The following is an 18908-nucleotide window of genomic DNA, read 5'->3' as shown; positions in this document are numbered from 1 at the left end:
GAGACTCCAAGTGGAGCAGGCTGGGCTTTTCCAGCTAAAGGAGGTTGTTTTTTTGAATGAAAATCTGCTGCCAATTGAAGTAATAGATAGTTTTCTAGCCCATTTAAAATGGGTGGTGGGGCTACATACTGAACTCTATTGTCAGCCCCTGCTTTGCTGCTTGCTTTTGGCTGCCATTGAAACGGGGAGGGGGGGAGATAGTATGGTATTTGGGAGAGGAAGCTTAAGCACAGGAGTGAAAGAAGGGAGTGGTTTTCTTGCCGTCTACTGCGCATGCTGCAGATAGTGGAATTGCCGCCAAGGCCAACCATCCGGCATACCAACCTGATGATGGGTTTTGAAGCTGCAGCCCACATGACACCTGTAGGGTGTGCAGATTGGATTGGGGGTTGGGGTTACTAAGGGGAGGGAGTTGGGTCACATATTGATATCTATGATTATGCGCGCTTTTGCCTCAGATCTTGCTTTGCTAGCTGATTTCTACTCATAACCAGTAAAAGTACTCTTAATTCTGAAAAATGGAATTGAGTGGTTTCTTTCTTGGTTACTGATGGAGGCTGCCCTGACATCTATCTTTATGGCATCTGCTCCTCAACTCAGTGCATGTCTCCTTATAGTGAAGTGTTTAACAGACCTCAGACCTGCATGGAAGGACACACATATGTGTACAGATATGCTTGAAGTAGTAAGCAAGCTGTCACAAAGAAGAGGTGGTGAACTTAGTCTCCAAAGCACCTGAGGGCAGGACAAGAAGTAATGAGTGGAAGCTTAACAGAGAGAATTCCAACCTATAATTAAGAATAAATTTCCTGGCAGTGAGACTCTTGGGCCCTCCCTCAGTGGCCCCAAGTGCAGGAAAGAGTGACCCCCCCTCCCCATCCACTGCAGATGCCTCCTGCACCTCTGGATTTTTCACCAGGGTTTTCTGATCTGTGCTGTCTCAAACCCCTCAATGTGGACGGCCTTCAGCAATGCTCCAGGGGCATCTCAGCTCCCATTTCAAGAGTTGTCATTTTGCAGCCTGGGCAATCATTTTGCCTGGGCTGCTGGGCTGCTCTGCTCTGCAATTTATACAATTTTGCCACTGATAGACTGGTTAATCAACTACTTTCAGCCCAAGCAACTCACTCAATGCTTCCGTCTCTCATTGGACCCTAAACCAGACAAACTCCCCTCTGCTTTCCTAACCAGAGTACGGCAAAGCTTCCCTTCCCTTTATTTTAAAAAACATCTTTAAGTTTCCTTGCAGAGCCATTGACTCAGCCGTGAATTCCACTCTTGAACTGCTTTTACACTTTACAAAGTGCCCTCCAAATTAACAAGTGGAAAATTGTTCAAAGACCAGACTTGGAAACTTCCCTGCCGGCTTGGGGACACATGGACTTTGGGGGGAGGTCAAACGCCTTGTAAATTGAAGGATAAAATCTCCCTCTTCTCCAGAACATCTGGCTTCTCTTGGTAGCCTCCCCAACCAGGTTTTGGTTTTTCTTTTAGAGATGGAGTGTTGACTTTGAGTGACAAACTATGTAGGATGATGATGATGATGCCTTTGCAGAAACCACCTCAAATCAATGGAATATTGAGAATTCTAGATATTTATCTGATATTTCAGTAAGAGACATAACACATTTCAGATTGCTGGGAAGGTAACAAGCAATTAGCAACGTCTCTCTGATCATGTTGCAAAAGTAAATCTACTGAAAAATAAAATCTAAAAAGCTGCCAGCACAAGCTTATATTACAAATATCAGCTATACCGCAATATATTCAGACTGCAGAATTGTTCATCTTTGTGTCTGTTATTGCTTCATTTGCACCTGACTATTGTATTGGGAATAACATGACTGGAATATGGGAAACAAAGTAATAGTGATATATTACCCTTGTGATCTAGAGGTTCAGTTCTATAAGAATTCCAGATTAAAATTCTAGAATAACAAGACAAAATAAAAAGCAAAGGACTGTTGCCTTGCCAAAAAGATTGGGATTAGATGCAAGGTAAAATTTGAAGGTAAAATGTTGTTTTGAATTTTTCTTATGTGGAAAATAAAGAATTGATTGCAGTTCTTTTGGAAAATGTTTTCAGGTAAGGCCCATGGGGGAGTGCAGGGTCAGGGGTGGTAGGGGCTGCGGGAGGTAATGCAGGTGATCAGGGAACACTAGAAAGTACAGAGCCCATGAATCTGCTCAGTAGCTGGCTCCTTGGGAGAAAAAGCAGTGAGAGGGACTCACTGGGGGCAAGTTGCAACTTCCCTTGCAGGGTCAAGGTTGACATTGGGGAAGCCAGCAGGAAAGGCAGTAAATGGCAGTTACGTGATTGTTTCACTGCAACATTGTAGTCATGAGCCAAGCAGCTGAGCATCTGGATGGCAAGCATGGGGCCTGGGGAATGCTTTGAGGACCAGTTGTAAGTCCATTTCTTCACTGTCACCATAATTCTGAACAAATGGATGTAAGCTAAGGACTACCAGCTTCAGCCAGAGTTCAATTATGATTTTTAGGCTTTCAAAACAATATAATACGTTAATGAAGACATTGGAAAACTAAAACCTCCATGTACACCCCTTGCTTATTCATGTGAATCTCAATAACGTATTCCTTTTTGTTTTTTCATTGTTCAGTAAATACCTAAATGTTTTGCCTATGTAGAGCTTCTACTGCCTATGTCGTCTGTAAAGTTCTTGGCTAGCCACTGAGATGGGCGTTATGTGTAGTCTATCCCAATTCTGACAACTTTTGCTTAGCACTTTCACCACCTTAAATTCCAGATGCTGATCTGATCCAGATGCCTATCACTTATCATTTTCCCACAATCTCCTTCCAGCATTTCTGTCTCACAGTTTTACTCGAAATCATTTTGGAAAGAACCTCAACTGGCTAAAGCCAGACAGAGGCTCCTGCACCATCAGCCGCACCTGCTGATCAATGGTGGCTTTAAATCCACAAAGCCCCGAGTTATAAAGCTACTGCTTCATGGGAACACCATCCAGGGACCTTGTTAAAGGTGGCAGGGGACACTCCTAAGGGCTACTTTGCAAAACATTTCAAACATAGTCCTTCATATCCACTGGGAAGGTGTTGCCAGATACCCAGTGTGGTAGAAATGGAGACACGAGTGCCACCATTTGTGGTCTGGAACTTCTCCTTTGCTAATTCCAGCTTCCAGGAGCAAGAGTTAAGTGGAATGGGAAGACTCACAACCCAGATCAGGGTGGATAGCTGGGTGGACACAACTGAGTGGGTACAATTGGGTGGGAGTGCCTCAAGGATGGGAAGTGATGCTGGCCTCTTGAAGGTCAGTGTTAAGTTCCCTCCCAGGACAGCAACCGTGCATCTGGCAACGTAGAACTTCCATGCATCTTCTCCATCTGGCCCTGCCTCTAAATTTGGCTGACTCCAGATTAACAAGATGAGAACAATTATTTTGCTGACTTTTAAATCATTTAGAAGTAGGTTACTATTGCTGTGTTCCTAGATAAGTTTATTAATTTTTGTTATTTTAATAATTGCTTTTATGCCATTATTGGCGTATGTCACGGTTTTTATGTTTCATGTAAGCTGCCCAGAAATTTATGAGCAGGGCAGCAGACAATCCCATAAAATATACTCTGCTGATGTAATTAGTTTTTTAATTCCAGAACTTGGACCAGCCATGCAGAGAGGAAGCTTCCTGCAAGGTCAAAAGCCCAATTGCTTTCTGAAACCACACTACAGGTAGACCTCAACTCAGACCCTTAATTGAACTCTGAATTGTATTTTGAAGTTGTTGTGGTTGTAAGATGAGGCATCACATGACCGGATTCAGTTATGACCATTTTTAATGATGTTCATTAATCAAAGGCCACAGTCATTAAGTAAATCCATTTTTCCCAATGGACATTTTTTGTCAGAATACAGATACAGAATACTTACGACAATTGAGCCCAAAATCTATGTTGTTAAACAACATATCATTTTTAAGTGAGTTTTGCCCCATTTTATGACTTTTTTTCTCCACATTTATTAAGTGAATCGCTGTTGCTAAGGTAGTAACATGACTATTAAATGAAGTTGGCTTTCCCCATTGACTTTACTTGTCAAAAGGTCGCAAAAGGGGATAACAGGTCCACGGAACACTGCAAACTGTCATAAATATGAGTTCAGTTGCCAAGTGTCTGGATCTTGACCAGGGGGCCTTGGGGATGCTGCAACAGCCATGTGAGACCCTCTACCATTCCAGACAAATGGCTGTCCAGTGTCGTCTTAAAAGCCTCCAGTGATAAAAGCCTCCCCCAATCCTTTTCTCTAGGCTAGCCGTACCCCCTTCCTGCAAGCATTCCTAAGGTCTTAGCCTTCAGCCCAGCGGTGGGTTCTGGCAGAGACTACCGCCGGTTCGCTCAGGGATGCGCCGTGCTTCCCCAGTGACCCTGGAGAGAGACCTCTATGGATTTTATAGTAGAATTGCCAGAGAGTGCAGGGAAGACTGTTATTTGGGTCATAACGGACCTATTTTCTAAACAAGCTCATTTTATTCTTTGTCAAAAGTTCCCAACAGCCAAAGCCTTAGCAAAATTATTCCTGATACATATTTATTGTTTACATGGATCTCCACAGAGAATCATTTCTGATAGCGGGGTCCAATTCACATCAAAATTTTGGAGGGCACTCCTAACACTACTTGTCACCACCCAAGGCTAAAGCTCCTCCCATCATCCAATGACCAATGGAGGCTGTAAAAAATGAATGGAGTGTTAGAGCAATATTTAAGGTGTTTTATTAATTATCAACGAGATAACTGGACTGAACTACTACCTTTTGCAGAGGTGGCGTTCAACAACTCTGTATACTCTAGCATAGGCTACACCCCTTTTAAAGTAGCCACAGGCCAAGATTTTACCCCTATGCCAGAACTACCAACGGAAATGCCCACCACCCCCTCCCTGAAGGTATGGATGGAAACCCTACAAAACACTTGGCCTGTAGTCAAATTAGCACTAAATGATGCTATAGAAACATTTAAACACCAAGCAGACAAGAAGAGAACACAACCAAAACCTTTCCAAATGGATGATAGAGTGTACTTATCCACAAAATTCTTGCAAACACTACAACCTTCAAAGAAATTAGGGCCAAAATTTGTGGGATCATTTCCAATCACTAGTGACAGTAGAATTAGCTCTACCCAAAACACAAACAAGACAAGTATACCCAGTCTTTCACATTAGCTTAAATTCTAAATTCTAAAAAGAGAAGTCACATCCTCACTTAGACCTCAAACCCCTGCACCACCCACACCCATAATGGTTGAGGGTGAGCAACATTTTGAAATCAAAGACATCCTTGATTATAGAATCCATTGAGGGAAACTCCAATAATTAGTAGCGTGGAAACACCTACCCCCTTCCCAAAATGAGTGGGTGGACAAAAAACACATCATCGCTCCCACACTCTTAAAGAAATTCCACACCCAATGCCCACACAAACCTTGCTAAAATACTATAATGGTTCTTTCTTTATCTCTTACAGGTGGATCTACCTTTTTTCTAAAGAGGGTGGCATGTCAGATCTGTAACATGATACTGCCATTCAAATGGAGGGAGAGGGCAGCATGGGGTGTTTTTATAACCTTTTTCTGGCGGCTAAGCGCCCTACAGTATTCTCACTTTCTTTGAAACGTAATAAGGAGGGAGGACCATGTGGATTGTTTCCGTTTGCTGAAAGCGGAAGAAGATCCTGGGAACAGGATCCTTATCTGTTTCTCAAGACGGCCGTTACAAAAACACCTTTCTACCTGTGGATTGGCTGAACCCTCATTCGGACTGGAGAGAAGGATTCTAAAGCCCTATTTCTAACTGTATAGTTTGGGAAGGAATTTAGAGTCTGTTTCGCCTATCCTGCTATCACTTCTTCTCAATAAAAGATTCCTTTTGAAATGCCACGTTTCCAAGAGTCTGTACTTTCTTGGGAAAGGAGGAGAGGCAGGTCCTGACAGTAGATCACAAATAGCACTGGGGAAGTTTGTCGTAACTTTCAACTTTGTTAAGCAACTGATCATAAGTCAAGAATTCCTGGTACATCCTAATTAGATTCCTATTCTTGCAGTGTCACAGAAGGCAATAATCTGCATATGGACTAAGCAAAGAACCAATAGCCACACCCACCACCTTCAGCTCTTACATCTTCACCCCTCTGCCAGGTCTTGGAGTCATGGCCATGGATGCACCTGAAACTCAGGAGGACAAACATTGGTAGGACCACACGCCTGCCACTCCGTTGAATGAATAAATGCAGTTGTGCTGCCCATGGGCCTAGTTTTCATCAACATCCTTCGACTGAGTAACCCAGCCTCCTAGATCCAGGAATGGGAGGAAAACCTGGGTGGGCTCCTCTCTCTTCCAGGCACTTCTGGCCATTTCAACAAGCTCAAAATCAATTGCCAAGTTAATTTCCTTGTAGGGAAAGCCAGAAGACTCCTGAGGTTTGCCTTGCAGGCACAGTGCAACCAAACTCAGTCTCAAAGAATAACTCAGAATATAACGGATTTTATAGACATAAGTGCTTTTCTGCTTACTTTGCGTTCTGGTTACTGTATTGTGGTATTTGAAGTTATTATTTATAAGCCAAAAATATAAAGCAGTCACCATTTTAACAGAATAACAGAATTGGAAGGTCATCTAGTCCAACCCCCACCCCCACCCCATCTACACAGGAAACCCTACATTATTTCTGACAGATGGCAGTCCAGTCTCTTCTTGAAAGCTTCTAGTGATGAAGCTCCCACAACTTCTGAAGGCAACTTTTGTTCTATAGGTTGTTCTCACGATCAGAACATTTTCCTTATTTTAAGTTGAATCTCTCCTTGATAGTTTTCCATTCATTATTACTTGCCCAGCCTTCAGGTGCTTTGGAGAATAGCTTGACACTCCCCACCCCTCTCTGTGGCAGCCCCTCAAATATTGGAAGACTGTTCTCATGTCTCCCCTGGTCCTTCTCTTCACTGGACTAGCCATGCCCAGTTCCTGCAACCGTTCATCGGATGTTTTAGCCTCCAGTCCCCTGATCATATGTGTTCCTCTTCTCTGCATTCTTTCTAGTCTCAACATCTTTTTTTTTATAGTGTGGTGACCAAAACTGAATGCAATATTCTAGGTGTGGTCTTACTAAGGCTTTATAGTGTGTGATTAGTACCTCACTTGATCTTGATTGTATTCCTCTGTTAATGCAATTTAGGATTGCATTGGCTTTTTTGGCTGCCACTGCAGTTGGCTCATATTTAATTGGTTATCCACTAAGACTCCGTGATACCCTCTCATAGTTACCGCTATTAAACCTAGTTTCACCCAGTCTATATGTGTCCTTTTGGTTTTTCTTGCCTAAGTGTAAGAATTTACTTTTATCTACATTGAATTTCATGTTGTTAGATAGAAGAACCCCGTGTTCAAGTCAGCCCAGATCCATCTGGATCTGGAGTCTAGGGTGTTGACTATTCCTGCCAGCTTAATATCATCCACAAATTTGGTGAGTTTCCCTTCTATTCCCCCATCTAAGTCGTTTATGAAGATATTGAAGAGTCCTGGGCCTAGGACAGAACCTTGTGGTATCCCACTGCTTACTTCCCTCTATGTAGACGTAGTTCCATTAAGGACTACTAGTTGGACAGCCAGTTACAAATCCATCTGTGGTGATGCTATCTGTTCCACTTTTTTCTAGCTTACCAAGTAGGAGGTTGTAGTCTACTTTGTTGAATGCCTTGCTAAAGTCTAAGTATGTTATGTGCACAGCATTTTGCTGGTCTACTAAGTTAGTCACTATGTCAAAGAATGAAATAAGATTGGTTTGGCATGATGTTTTTAACAAATCCATGCTGACTTCTAGTTGTTACTTTACTCATTTCTAGATGTTCACAAATCTGTGTTTTTTTTATTATCTTTTCCAGTATCTTCCCAGGTATTGATGGGAGGGTAATTGGTCTGTAGTTTCCTGAGTCTGGTTTTTTTTCCTTTCCTTTTTTGAAGATGGGAACCACATCAGCTCTTTTTCAGTCCTCTGGTAGTTCCTCGGTGCTCCAGGATTTTTTGCTATATCCCAGCTCACCCACCCAAAACGGCAGCATGTCATTTCAATACAGCACAGGAGAAGTGACACAGAAAATAAATGTTTATTGATATGTAGTGTAAAAGGGAGATTACAAATACATAAATGCCTCCCAGAAAAAAGAGAATGATAATACTTTTAAGTATTCGTACATCAAAACCAGACAATTATTGTCAGTTATTCAAGTTGCTGAGAACAAGAGCACTTGGTGAATTGGTTAATCAAAGTCTTCCAGAAGAGCAAAAGAAGAGGCATTCTCTGAAGTTCTCAGAGTCAACCTTCCCCAAAGACATTTTAAGCCCACCCAATCTATGCACAGGTTAACCTTCCCCATTTCCTTTCCTCTGTTTACAATCAAATTTTCTGAGGTGACAATTCCTGCCACCTCAGAAAAATGGCAATAGATCCCGCAGTCCCTTGCAGTCCAACCCACTCTAATACCCTGAGCTTGGAATGTCCTCTTTGCAAGCAGGCAAAGGGCAGGAATGCCCAGTTATTTGCAACTCTGGAAACCCAGGCCTTTGTGTTTGATCAGCATTGTGTATGGCAGAATCAGCTGTCAGTTTGTTGAAGCAGCACCACAGCCAATCTCCAACTGAGATGCTCGTGGCAAGAGTGACTCTTGCCAATCAAGGAGCCATCTTCAGAAGTCCATCAGGGCAATTTGTCTTAGCACACAAATACCTCCAACAGGCACAATGTGGCTTTGCAATTTTTCAAGATCATGCTCAACTTCAGATGCTTAACATAAGTAACTGGAATTTTTGAAGCAATCTGCTTTTAATATTTCCATGTAAAAAGGTGGTTTTTTTTCCAGAAACCCAGAACACCATATATCTGCTTTTGGAATTATTCCAAAGTTACTTAAAAAGCAACACCGAACTTTCCAGTCATTTATATTTATTCCTAAAACACATAACATCTATGCCAAGTTAATTTTCTCACCAAAAGGCTTTTCCTGCATAAATAATATCCTTTATAGTGGATTATCATACATAATATACAAAATACTGTATTGTAAGATGCTATTAATCACCTTAGCATAAAATCAAAGAATTTGAGCAATTGGGGTCCATTGTTTGAATCCAACTAGCACAAGCTAAGGCACAGACCTCACAGCAGGAGCAATGTTTCCCCAGAGGAAGGGGTCTTTCTGGGTGCCCCTTTCAGCAGAGTTCCCCAATCCAAGTTGGATGGAGCCACAGCTGACAGCTGAGCCACCAGTTCATCAAATATATGTAAGGACACAATTAAGTTCCCTGGGTAACTGAAAAGACTTGCCGCTCTAGGGAGAGAGATGCCCCCCCCCCCAACTCAGCAAGCCACAGATCTGGAAGGGACAAACTGGTCTTCGGCCCTTGACCCGCCTCCAACTCCTGGGTGCAAAGGGGGGTCCAGCAGTACAGCCAAGCCCACTACAAGAGGCACAGGTATTCTTTTGTTTCTGCATTTTTTAAAAAAAACCTTCTTTAAATTTTCCCAACTACTTTAGTTGTTAATTAGCTTATCTGTAAACAGTTTATTTCTTCCTTTTTAAAAAAGTACTGAATGATCGAACACAAATTTTAGGCTACTGTACTTCAAAGTTTCATAACAGCTTTTCATTTTTATCTATCCCAGTCCTGCTGTCTTGAAAACTACAAATAAATCAGTAATCAACACTCTGTGAAAAACTATTGTAAAAAGCAAAATATTATCTGATGTATTTTTCTCTCATGAAAACAGCAATAAAAAGGCATGACTACTTTTAGCTGGTCTTCAAAGAGGCAGCTTGGCCAGCCAAGCCGCTGTGGAACCCAGGGCCAGTCCCAGGACGACACCTTCAGTCTGGTCCAGCCCCCACCCCACCCCAGAAGATGCAGGCCCACCTCTCTGAGCCCCCTGACAGGAGGGGGAGGGGAGATGTCTGGGCAGGGCAGGATCAGCATTCTTTTAGGGCTGTCAATCCGACATTCAGGAGAACTTCGCTTTGGTCATCATTTTGACTACCTATAAATAAAAACTTCTAATTTTTCAAATCACGAGTGATCTTTTCATTTTTGTTTAACAATGGCTTTGTGTAAAAAAAATTCATATTTCTGTTACAGGCAGCTGGGGGGCAGGGTTTACCAATTCCTAAGCATTAAGGGAGGTTAAGAAGTTGGCCAAGTTGCCTGCAGCCTGAGGAGCCAGCCAGAGCTTCTGTTCCCCTAGCAAATCAGTCCCTGTCGCATGCGGATGATCTGGAGCAAAGCTGCCTGCACATCTTCATCCATATGACCCTGTAAAAGTAAAAGGAGGCCTTTAAAAAAGTAAACTACTAAACATTTAAGACACTCCACTCTTGTTCTAAAGTTGGCTTGCTTGGCTAAGTCTCCTTAAAGGAGGCAGGAGTCATGCTCAAGCATGAGAGCCATTGTCCTGGAAGAAGTCACCCAGGCCAAGCGACCCCCTCCCCAAAATCCCTGCAAGGTCACGCACCTGAACAGCACTAAGAAGGTGAGTCCGGTATATTGAGATGACTTCTTGGTGCTGCCTGTCAGCATCCTAAAGTAAAGGAATCTTCCATTAATTTTCTACCTGCAATGATCCAACTGATTGGCTTCACTCTCGTGGAGGAGAGGTGAGAAGTTACACAAGGGATTGATGCTTCTGAGACACCTAGAAATTCCTTCTGAGGTTTTGATCCACTGCTTGTCAGTGAGGAGCACTTCTTGGTGCTCTCTGAGCTCGCTTGTTTTCTTGCAGAGTAAAATATTGGCGTACACCAGGAAAAAAAAACATATTTAAAAGGAAAATATTTTAAAAGCTGACGGGCTCCAGGAGAATAACCTTCTGCCCTCTGGAACATCTTCCCCCTTCCCTCCTGACATTTTCTAAGCGCCTTCAAATCTGGCTATGCCTGGGGATCCAATGGAGGAGCTTCATACTGGAGGTGGTTGATGAATTGGAACTTAATCCCACCTCCCCACCCCATGTGTCCAGCCCTGCTTTTTCCCATAGGACCTTAATGATTTTATTTGTTAATGATTTTATCCACTGTGTTCTATGATTGTTGATTTTAATGCTTTTAATTTTTTTATGCTGTAAGCCAAAGTTGTTGACTATAAGATCGGTGGCAAATAAATTTGATAGACAGACAAAGAAGACAGCCAGTGAAGGATCCCTGGGGGCTCTCTGAGCTTGGCTGTTTGCTTGCAAACTAGCAGTGCACTGATGGGATCTAGTCAGGTCATGAAACATCTGCAAGGAACAACCAAGGTCAGAGAGGACCCAAAGCTCCACCAAAGCTATTGTGATGTCTCCCTTGAATGACGACTCCGATTCTTCTTCACAGGCCAGCTCAAGGGAGGGTGAGGTTATTCCTGCCATGTCAGGAACTGGGTTAATTAATGACTCTGAACAGCCAGCCAAAAGAAATTTACAGGAGGCTTCGGCTGGGGACAGCTTGCAAGTCAGTGAGGAAGAGCTACCATTCATAGCAGAACCAAGAGCACACAAGACAGAGAAAAGACAAGAGCAATGGAGATCTGCCACATTACTCAGACTCTTGCCTGTCTTGATGGGTTGCACCGGAACCCATCAAGAGGGATTATCACAGAGGGATAAAAGCAGAGGGAAGTGTTGCTGCAAACAATGTATTTCATTTATGGCTGTGAGTTCCTTGTGCTTCCTGCTTGACTTTGTGCCTTGGAGATTCTGTTGGCCTGGTAGAGTTAGGCTTGTTTGGTGGACTTATTCATTGGAGTAACTTTCCACTGTTTTAGGGATTATTGGCCATTGCTTTGTGACTTGGCCTGCTTGTGGCTCAATTTATTTGGGACAATTCTGAGGCTGGGTGAAGGGAATTGCTGGGGAACATTAATAAACTCTCTACAACCACACTTGTGTGTGTGAGTGAGAGAGGCAGCACAGCAATATATATTGTCTTTTATAGGAAACAAGTGTTAATGGAAAGGAGGGGCCATGCACTCACAAACAGCATTCAGGTTTCTTCTGCAGATGTGCAGTTGCAAGTCACGCAAGGACTGAGAGATTATTTCCCCACCATATCTAAGCCTGACGCTCCTAACACGCTGCAATGGGTCCTCATGTCCCAGATCCCTACTTACAGCCAGCTGCTGCTGCAGAGTCTTCACCTGGTTCTGGAGCACTTCCATCTGTGGATTTTGTCTCTTTGCAGGAATGTTGTGGGTAAGCTGTGAGAGGCCATTAAGAGCCTGTTTGAGCCGTTCCACATCATTGAGAAGCTCTGTTATCTTCAAGAGAGATATTGATAAAATTCCAATGAAAAGAACAAGAAAGCCCTGCCCTCCCATCACCCCCGGCCCACAAAAAGGAGAAAAAATACAACCAAATCCCTGGGATTTGGGCATGTTCATCTAGAAGAGGACAGAAATTCAGCTTTGCCCACAAAAGAGGGCTGACCCTGTTTTTACATGGAATCCTTGCATAAAATCAAAAGGCAGGAAGTAGGAAACAACTGCAGACATCTCCACACTGAGCAGCTCTTGACAGCTACCCCACCAATCCCAACTGCAGAAGGAAGAAACCACCCAACTCCAGGGAGACCTCAGGTCAGAAAATCAAATTCCTGGGAGTTTTAAGATGATGACTGACCAATGTTATTTTTTATTAAATAGCAATGCTGTGATAATGCAATGTCCTCTCAGAGCTTGCCAGCAGCTATGCCAGTGACTACATGGAAGCGTCCAGGAGCCTAAATGGAGACGGTGGGCGTATGACTACTGTAATTTAAAAATACGTGAAAAAACAATGGCAGGTTTAGACAATCCTTTTAACCTAGAATAGGGTCCTATTCAGCTTTTCACAAGCTAGATGTTTTCATTGCGGAAAAACTCCAGGAAGGGCTTCCATAAATTATAGCAGTTTTTTCAAATTCCCCACACCTGACCCCAAATGTCTCAGAGGAAAATGTAATGCTGGCACCAAAACCTGATGGTGCAGCTTTTGCTCACCTGGAAATCCCTGTAAAGGTCCCCAAGAGTTCAGGGCAGCTACGGGCAATGTAATGTCCTTGGGGGTTTCCATAAAGTAATTGTGTGGGATTTATAAATGCAGCTTTGTGTAATCATGTGTGCTAGATGCAAGAAGCCATGCTTCTCTAATGCGACTCCATTCCAGAGCTACTGAAAGGAGTCAGCCTGGCTCTCCTCTGCGCCTCCTCAGGCATCTCAACTTCCCCGTTTCAACTGGCTCACCTTGTTATCTTTGGCCTCCACCTGCTTGGCAGACTCCTGGATCCTTTTCTGCAACTCCACAATGGTGCTCAGAGACTTGTCACAGCGCTCTTTCTGGTCTTTGATTTCCTGCTCAATGTTGACATTTCTTGGCTGAGGCAGCTCCTTCTCATCCTTCAAGGACGGCTCCTCTGCATTTGCCTTCAGAGAATCACGCTGCAGCTTCTCCATCTTGTTAGTCAGCTCAGCCAGTTTCTCAGCCATGCTGCTCACCTGGCCTTCTAGCCTGCTTCTCATCCTCTTGTGCTCAGACACCTCTACCACCTCTCTCTTCTCCAGCTTGCTTAGTGCTTGCTTTGTACTCTGAAGTTCAGACTGCAGCTGGGAGACCTCTTCTTTTCTGGTTTGGTTTTCTTCCTCTTTCTCTCTCCACCCGGACTGGAGAATTGCCACTTCCTTCTCTAGCCTTTCTTTGATTTTGGAGTGTTCTGCCAGGGGCACCGAGGTGGCCTGGAGATGGACCAGTTCCTGCTGCAGCTCTTGCTGGTTTCTGGTTGCCTGGCTGTGGAGTTCTGCTTTCAGGTCCTCAATGGTGGAGCTGAGCTTCCTCTCCAGGGCCTCGACCTGCTCCAGAGGAACATACTGACTCTGCAAGCGGCTCTGCAGGAGGAGCACCTCTGAATGCTGCCTGGCACTCTCCTCCTGGAGCCTCTCCTTCTCTCCCGTGATCTCAGCAAACGTTTGCTGCAGCTCCCTTAACTCCTTGTTCAGCTCATCCACCTTGCTTGCCAACGTTCCCTCCATTTCATGATACTTCTCTGCAAGGATATAGTTTTGCTGCAGATCAGTTTGGACAGTCAGGATCCCAGCTGTTAACGTTCTGATTTCCTCAACATGTTTCTGGATTTCTTCCTCTTTTATCCTGAGCTCTTCCCCCTGTTCCAGGAGCTGGTTTTTCAGCTCCATCACAGTTGCCTCAAAGTCCCGCTTCTTTTCATCCAGACTGGCAATGGGAGCGTATTTCGACTTGATGCATTCTTGAATCAAGTCAATCTCCTTCTTCTGGGCTTCAATTTCTGCGTGCAATTGGGCCACTTCTTCCTGCTTTTCTTGGTACTTTGCCAGCACTGCAGAGTTGCTCCTCTGAAGGTCCTGAATATTTTTATTCAGAGCAGCGACTTTACTGTCATGGTCTTTTGTACTGAGATATTCAGCCTGCATTTGACTTTGCAGCCCCCTCAACCTCTGCTTCAGTTCACCGTTCTCTTCATTTACTTTCAAATATTCCTGCTTCACCTCTTCCATCTTCCCTTTCAGGTCTGACAATTCTTCATCTGTTCTTTCTAGCATGATGTTCAAGGCAGTTTTTGTCTCTTCGTGAGTTTCTGCAGAGACATACTGCTCCTTCATAACATCTTGGAGAGCTGCATTTTTAGTTACCAATTCAGAAACTTTGGCCTGCTCTTTTTCATATCTTTTGCTAAGTTCACTAAGCTGCTTTTGCAAGTCTGCCAAGGTAGATTTTAAGATTCCTATTTCCTTCTCGTGCTTTTCAGGAGGAACGTAACCTGTCTGAAGCTTACTGACCTTCTCCTGCAGGCACAGCTTCTCCGCTAGTAGTTTCTCTGTTTCTCCTTTATACCGGTGATATTTTTCAGTGGTTTCCGTCACCTTCTTGTTCAGCTCTCCCACCGCTTTCCTTGTGTCTTCATTGATCTTCAAAGGGACATACTGGGTCTTCACCTCACCCCTGAGGGTCTCCATCTGCTGCTTTAGGAGACTATGGTCCATCTGAGCCCTATCTGCCGCCTTCTGCAAGGCTTGGTTTTTCTGTTTCAGTTCCAAGAGCCCCTTCTCAAGCTCCCGTGCCCTTTGCTCGTATCTGCTTCTGACATGCTTATGTTCCTCTGGCTTCACATAGTGAGCAAACTGAGCTTTCTGCTTCTCAAGCTCCGTCCTAAGATGCTGAACTTCTTTGCACAGTTTTTCACGCTCTTTCTCCAACTCTGCTAGCTTCCAGTCCTTCTCATCAATTTCACTGGACAGAGAACTCTTCATCTTGTCAAATTTGCTAGCCAATTTCCCTGCCGTTTCCTTCAGCTGCTCCTCTGCTTCGGAAAAAGTCCGCTCCCTTTTTTCACGTTCCACCTTCAACATACCAAGTCCTTTCTGCAACTTTTTGTTTTCCTCCACCAGCCTTGCTTCGTCTCTTCTGAATTCTTCCACTAATAGCTCATTCTGCTTCAACTGGTTCCTCAACTTGCCCACTTCAGCTGAAGCTCCCTCATACTTCGCCTTCATGTCCTTCAGCTCCTCAGCCACCTTAGTGCCACCTGCAGCAGCTTCATTTGTCAGGTGGTCCTTCAAGGCAAGAAAGTGGGTCTGCATCTGCTTCACTTTCCCTTCCGACTCAAACATTCTCTTCTGCACATCTTTTAAAGCATCTTCCAGTTGTTTTATCTGCTGATCTGACTCTTGCTTAATTCTTTCACACTCGGAGACCAGGGCTTTGCATTCTGCAGCCTTGTGGGACAGCTCTGCCTGAAGCCTGCTCAGGTCCCCTCTTGCCGCTTCATAACAGCTCTTGACGCTGCTGAGCTCTCGCTTGAGAGACTCAGTCTCTGAGGTGCCACACTGCGTTGGGCTCAAGAGCTCCAAAGGCCTCACCATTGACCGGCTCTGGAGATTAGCAGGTGACAAAGCAAGAGTTTGCTTTAAACAAAACAAAGGCATTTGTTAAGTTTCATACAATTGTTTCTATAAAACATTTTTTATGTAAAAGGAAAAGCCTCCATCTAGTTCAAATATGGTGTTTTGAATGCTACACTCCCAAGATCATTCCATCATTTTTCAGATTAAAAGGCAGGCTAATGTTGCTTAAAAGGATGGAAAATACGATGCCTTGTTGGATCACCAATCAAACTTAGGATAAAAAGTAGTAAATAGGTGTAAGGACATCCCTCCACTAACAAATGTATTGCCTCTAAATTTTACTTAACTTGGAGATTAAAATAGCATTCTCATTTCCAGATTTACATTGTCAGCACTGGAAGAGTGTGAAGTTCAACAACTCCCCAGCTCAGAGAGAGCACAAGTAGGCCAATGTTTGTAGCCAATGGCCATGCAAAGCATTTGAGAAGGATTTGGAGCAGGGGTGAAATCCAGCAGGTTCTGGAGAACCGGTAGCAGAAATTTTGAGTAGTTTGGAAAACCGGCAAATGCCACCTCTGGCTGGCCCCAAGGTGCCTCTACCAGTAAAAACCTTTTGCTGAGAGAGGGCTGCAGAAAGTCATTGCGGCCAAAAACGGAGCCTCAATGACTGATGTCGAGCTGGCCACGCCCACCCTAGACATGCCCCCTGGCCACACACCCCTCCCCCCCAGCCCCCTGAGGTCAAACACAGTCCTGATGTGGTAGTCAATGAAATCGTTTGACACCCCTGGCCTAGATTATGTTCCCCCCCCCTTTTTTTGAAAAGGCCTTGTTTTTAAATAGCATTAAACCAACATTTCAGCGCTATTTTTGGGGTTAATTTATAGTTTTTATGAATTTCTCACCTCAAAAGGGCAGAAAAGGCAACTGCCGACAGCCACAGTTGCGGGGGGTGGGGGGACTGACAGCAAAAAAAAGGCAGGGGCGATAGGACAATTTTGGGGGCATGTTCTCACTTCTCAAAGCCCCAGGCTCCTCACAGCAAGCTCTGCTGAGGAATGCGGCATCTCCAGGGGTTGGCCCAATAACAGACTTAGATGCCAAATAATACATGGATCGCATTTGGAAAGGAAACTGGAGTTGCCTTGGAACCAAGAACGTTCAGGTAGGTACCTGGGATCCTGCAGAATAGCCTGGGTCCATCAATAGTACATTTTCTTTTCCTTAGGAAAAACAAAACACATTCCTTCTTTAATTTGAAACAAATGTCCACATATTATATTTTCAAAAAGAAAAGAAAATCAAATGCACACACTGGTTGCACCAACAATTTTGAAATGTATTCCATTTCTTCAGATGCACAAAGTATTTCCATATACATTTGGGAGGTGAAAAACACAGTACTAATTATATTAAGCTTATTAAAGCACTATTAATAATCTAGCACTGGCTTTATACAGAAGAGTTGTTACCACAAACATCCTGGCAATAGTAAGCTCTGACTATTGTGAGATGTGAAATATTATTTTATTTCAGCTACAGGTGATCTGAAAATCAAGATAGTTTAGCAGTTCCAGAGTGGAATCTCCTCTGAGACTCCAAGTATTAATGGCTACTTTAAAGTTAGCAGCTGAAACAAGATGGATTACATCCCAGGGTTTTGAAAGAGCTGTGCTCTCAGAACAACTGAACCATATCTTTCAGAGCTCCTGGAGCATTGGATACTACACTTGATCTTAACCCAAAGGCCGAGGAACGATAGGCCAACAATGCTACTGGAGCATTGGGGAACTATTAGAGGACTGGAAAAGTGTTGATGTGGTTTCAATCTTCAAAAAGGGAAAAGGTGTGTATCCAGGAAATTACTGACCAATCAACTTGACACTGATACCTGGGTGAAATCCTAGAAACTATCAAGGCAATTACTAAAAGCCAACATGGGTTTTAAAAAACAAATCATGCCAGAGAAACCTTATTGCCTTCTTCAACAAAGTGACTAAATTTGTGGATCAAGGAAATGCCGTGGACATAGTTTACTTCAGCAAGGCATTTGACAAAGTAGAACGTAGTCTATTTCTTGGGAGCAATATTTGTTAGACAGAATCACAACCAGATGGATTCAAGTTGACTGATCAACCACTCTCAGTCCAAAATGGAACTACATCTACATGGAGGGAAGCATGCAGTGGGGTACCCCAAGGTCTTGGGCCCAGCGCTCTTTAACATCGTCATAAATTCTGTAAATAAGGGGATAGAAAGGGATCTCATCAAATTTGCAGATGACACCAAGCTGGGGAGGAACAGCTAACATTTTAAAAGTAGATTTGTGGAATAATTTTTTCCAAAAGCTAAAGATGGCAAATACATCCACAGCTACCAAAGCTGTAAAGAAAACACTGCCAATGGTAGCCTCTCCAGCAGGGCAGAAATTAACAACAGACTTGTCGAGCAGTGAAAAACCAGGATCTGTACCAACCTTACAAAGCCTACAAGCCTCATTAAACACGATTCAGGAATTTATGATAAAAACACAAGAATCAATAACTAATAAACATGATGACATGAAAGGCAATCTAGGGGAAGTGAAAGGCAATTTAGTGGAAGTGAAAGGTGATCTAGGGGAAGTGAAAGATGATATAAAGAAGTTGGATGACAGAATGGGAAAGATACAGGAAACAATAGCTAAAAATGAGCAGAAGACAAAAATGATAGAAGCTAGGACAGAACAAACTGAAAAGAAATTGGAAGAAATTGGAAGAAACAGAAGAAAGACTGACAGCAGTTAACAGAGAGCTCCAGGAGGCAATAGTCCATTTAGAATTAGAACGATCCTCTTTCTATTTAAGATTTCAGAACATAGTAGAGACAAAAGATGAGGATCTACCAAAACTCATGAGTGATCTTCTAGCTGACCAACTGCAAATGGACAAAAGTCAACTGAGGAACAATACTGATGAAATCTATAGAGTGCATACTAATTATGCACGAAGATATAAGTTTCCC

The 18908-nt window shown here is 43.4% G+C and overlaps 1 protein-coding gene across 5 annotated transcripts in view; it reads right to left on the bottom strand.

The window, feature by feature from the left end:
• Positions 1 to 8118: 8118 nt before the first annotated feature.
• Positions 8119 to 18908, bottom strand: part of UACA (uveal autoantigen with coiled-coil domains and ankyrin repeats) — a 45855-nt gene continuing 35065 nt past the window's right edge. For 3 of the 5 annotated variants that reach the window (XM_081964911.1, XM_081964912.1, XM_081964914.1), the window contains exons 15-19: positions 17079 to 17128; positions 13275 to 15965; positions 12165 to 12311; positions 10534 to 10599; positions 8119 to 10334 (exon numbers count right to left, since the gene is read on the bottom strand). In XM_081964911.1, the coding sequence (XP_081821037.1) occupies positions 10263 to 10334; positions 10534 to 10599; positions 12165 to 12311; positions 13275 to 15965; positions 17079 to 17128 (3026 nt within the window). In that variant the 3' untranslated portion in view covers positions 8119 to 10262. The remainder of the gene's footprint in view (positions 10335 to 10533; positions 10600 to 12164; positions 12312 to 13274; positions 15966 to 17078; positions 17129 to 18908) is intronic. The other 2 variants (XM_081964913.1, XM_081964915.1) reach the window with 2 other exon arrangements.

This window comes from Natrix helvetica (genome assembly GCF_964273705.1).
Source record: "Natrix helvetica genome assembly, chromosome: 12".
Lineage (NCBI taxonomy): Eukaryota > Metazoa > Chordata > Lepidosauria > Squamata > Natricidae > Natrix > Natrix helvetica.
This window is presented reverse-complemented; position numbering and strand designations above follow the sequence as displayed.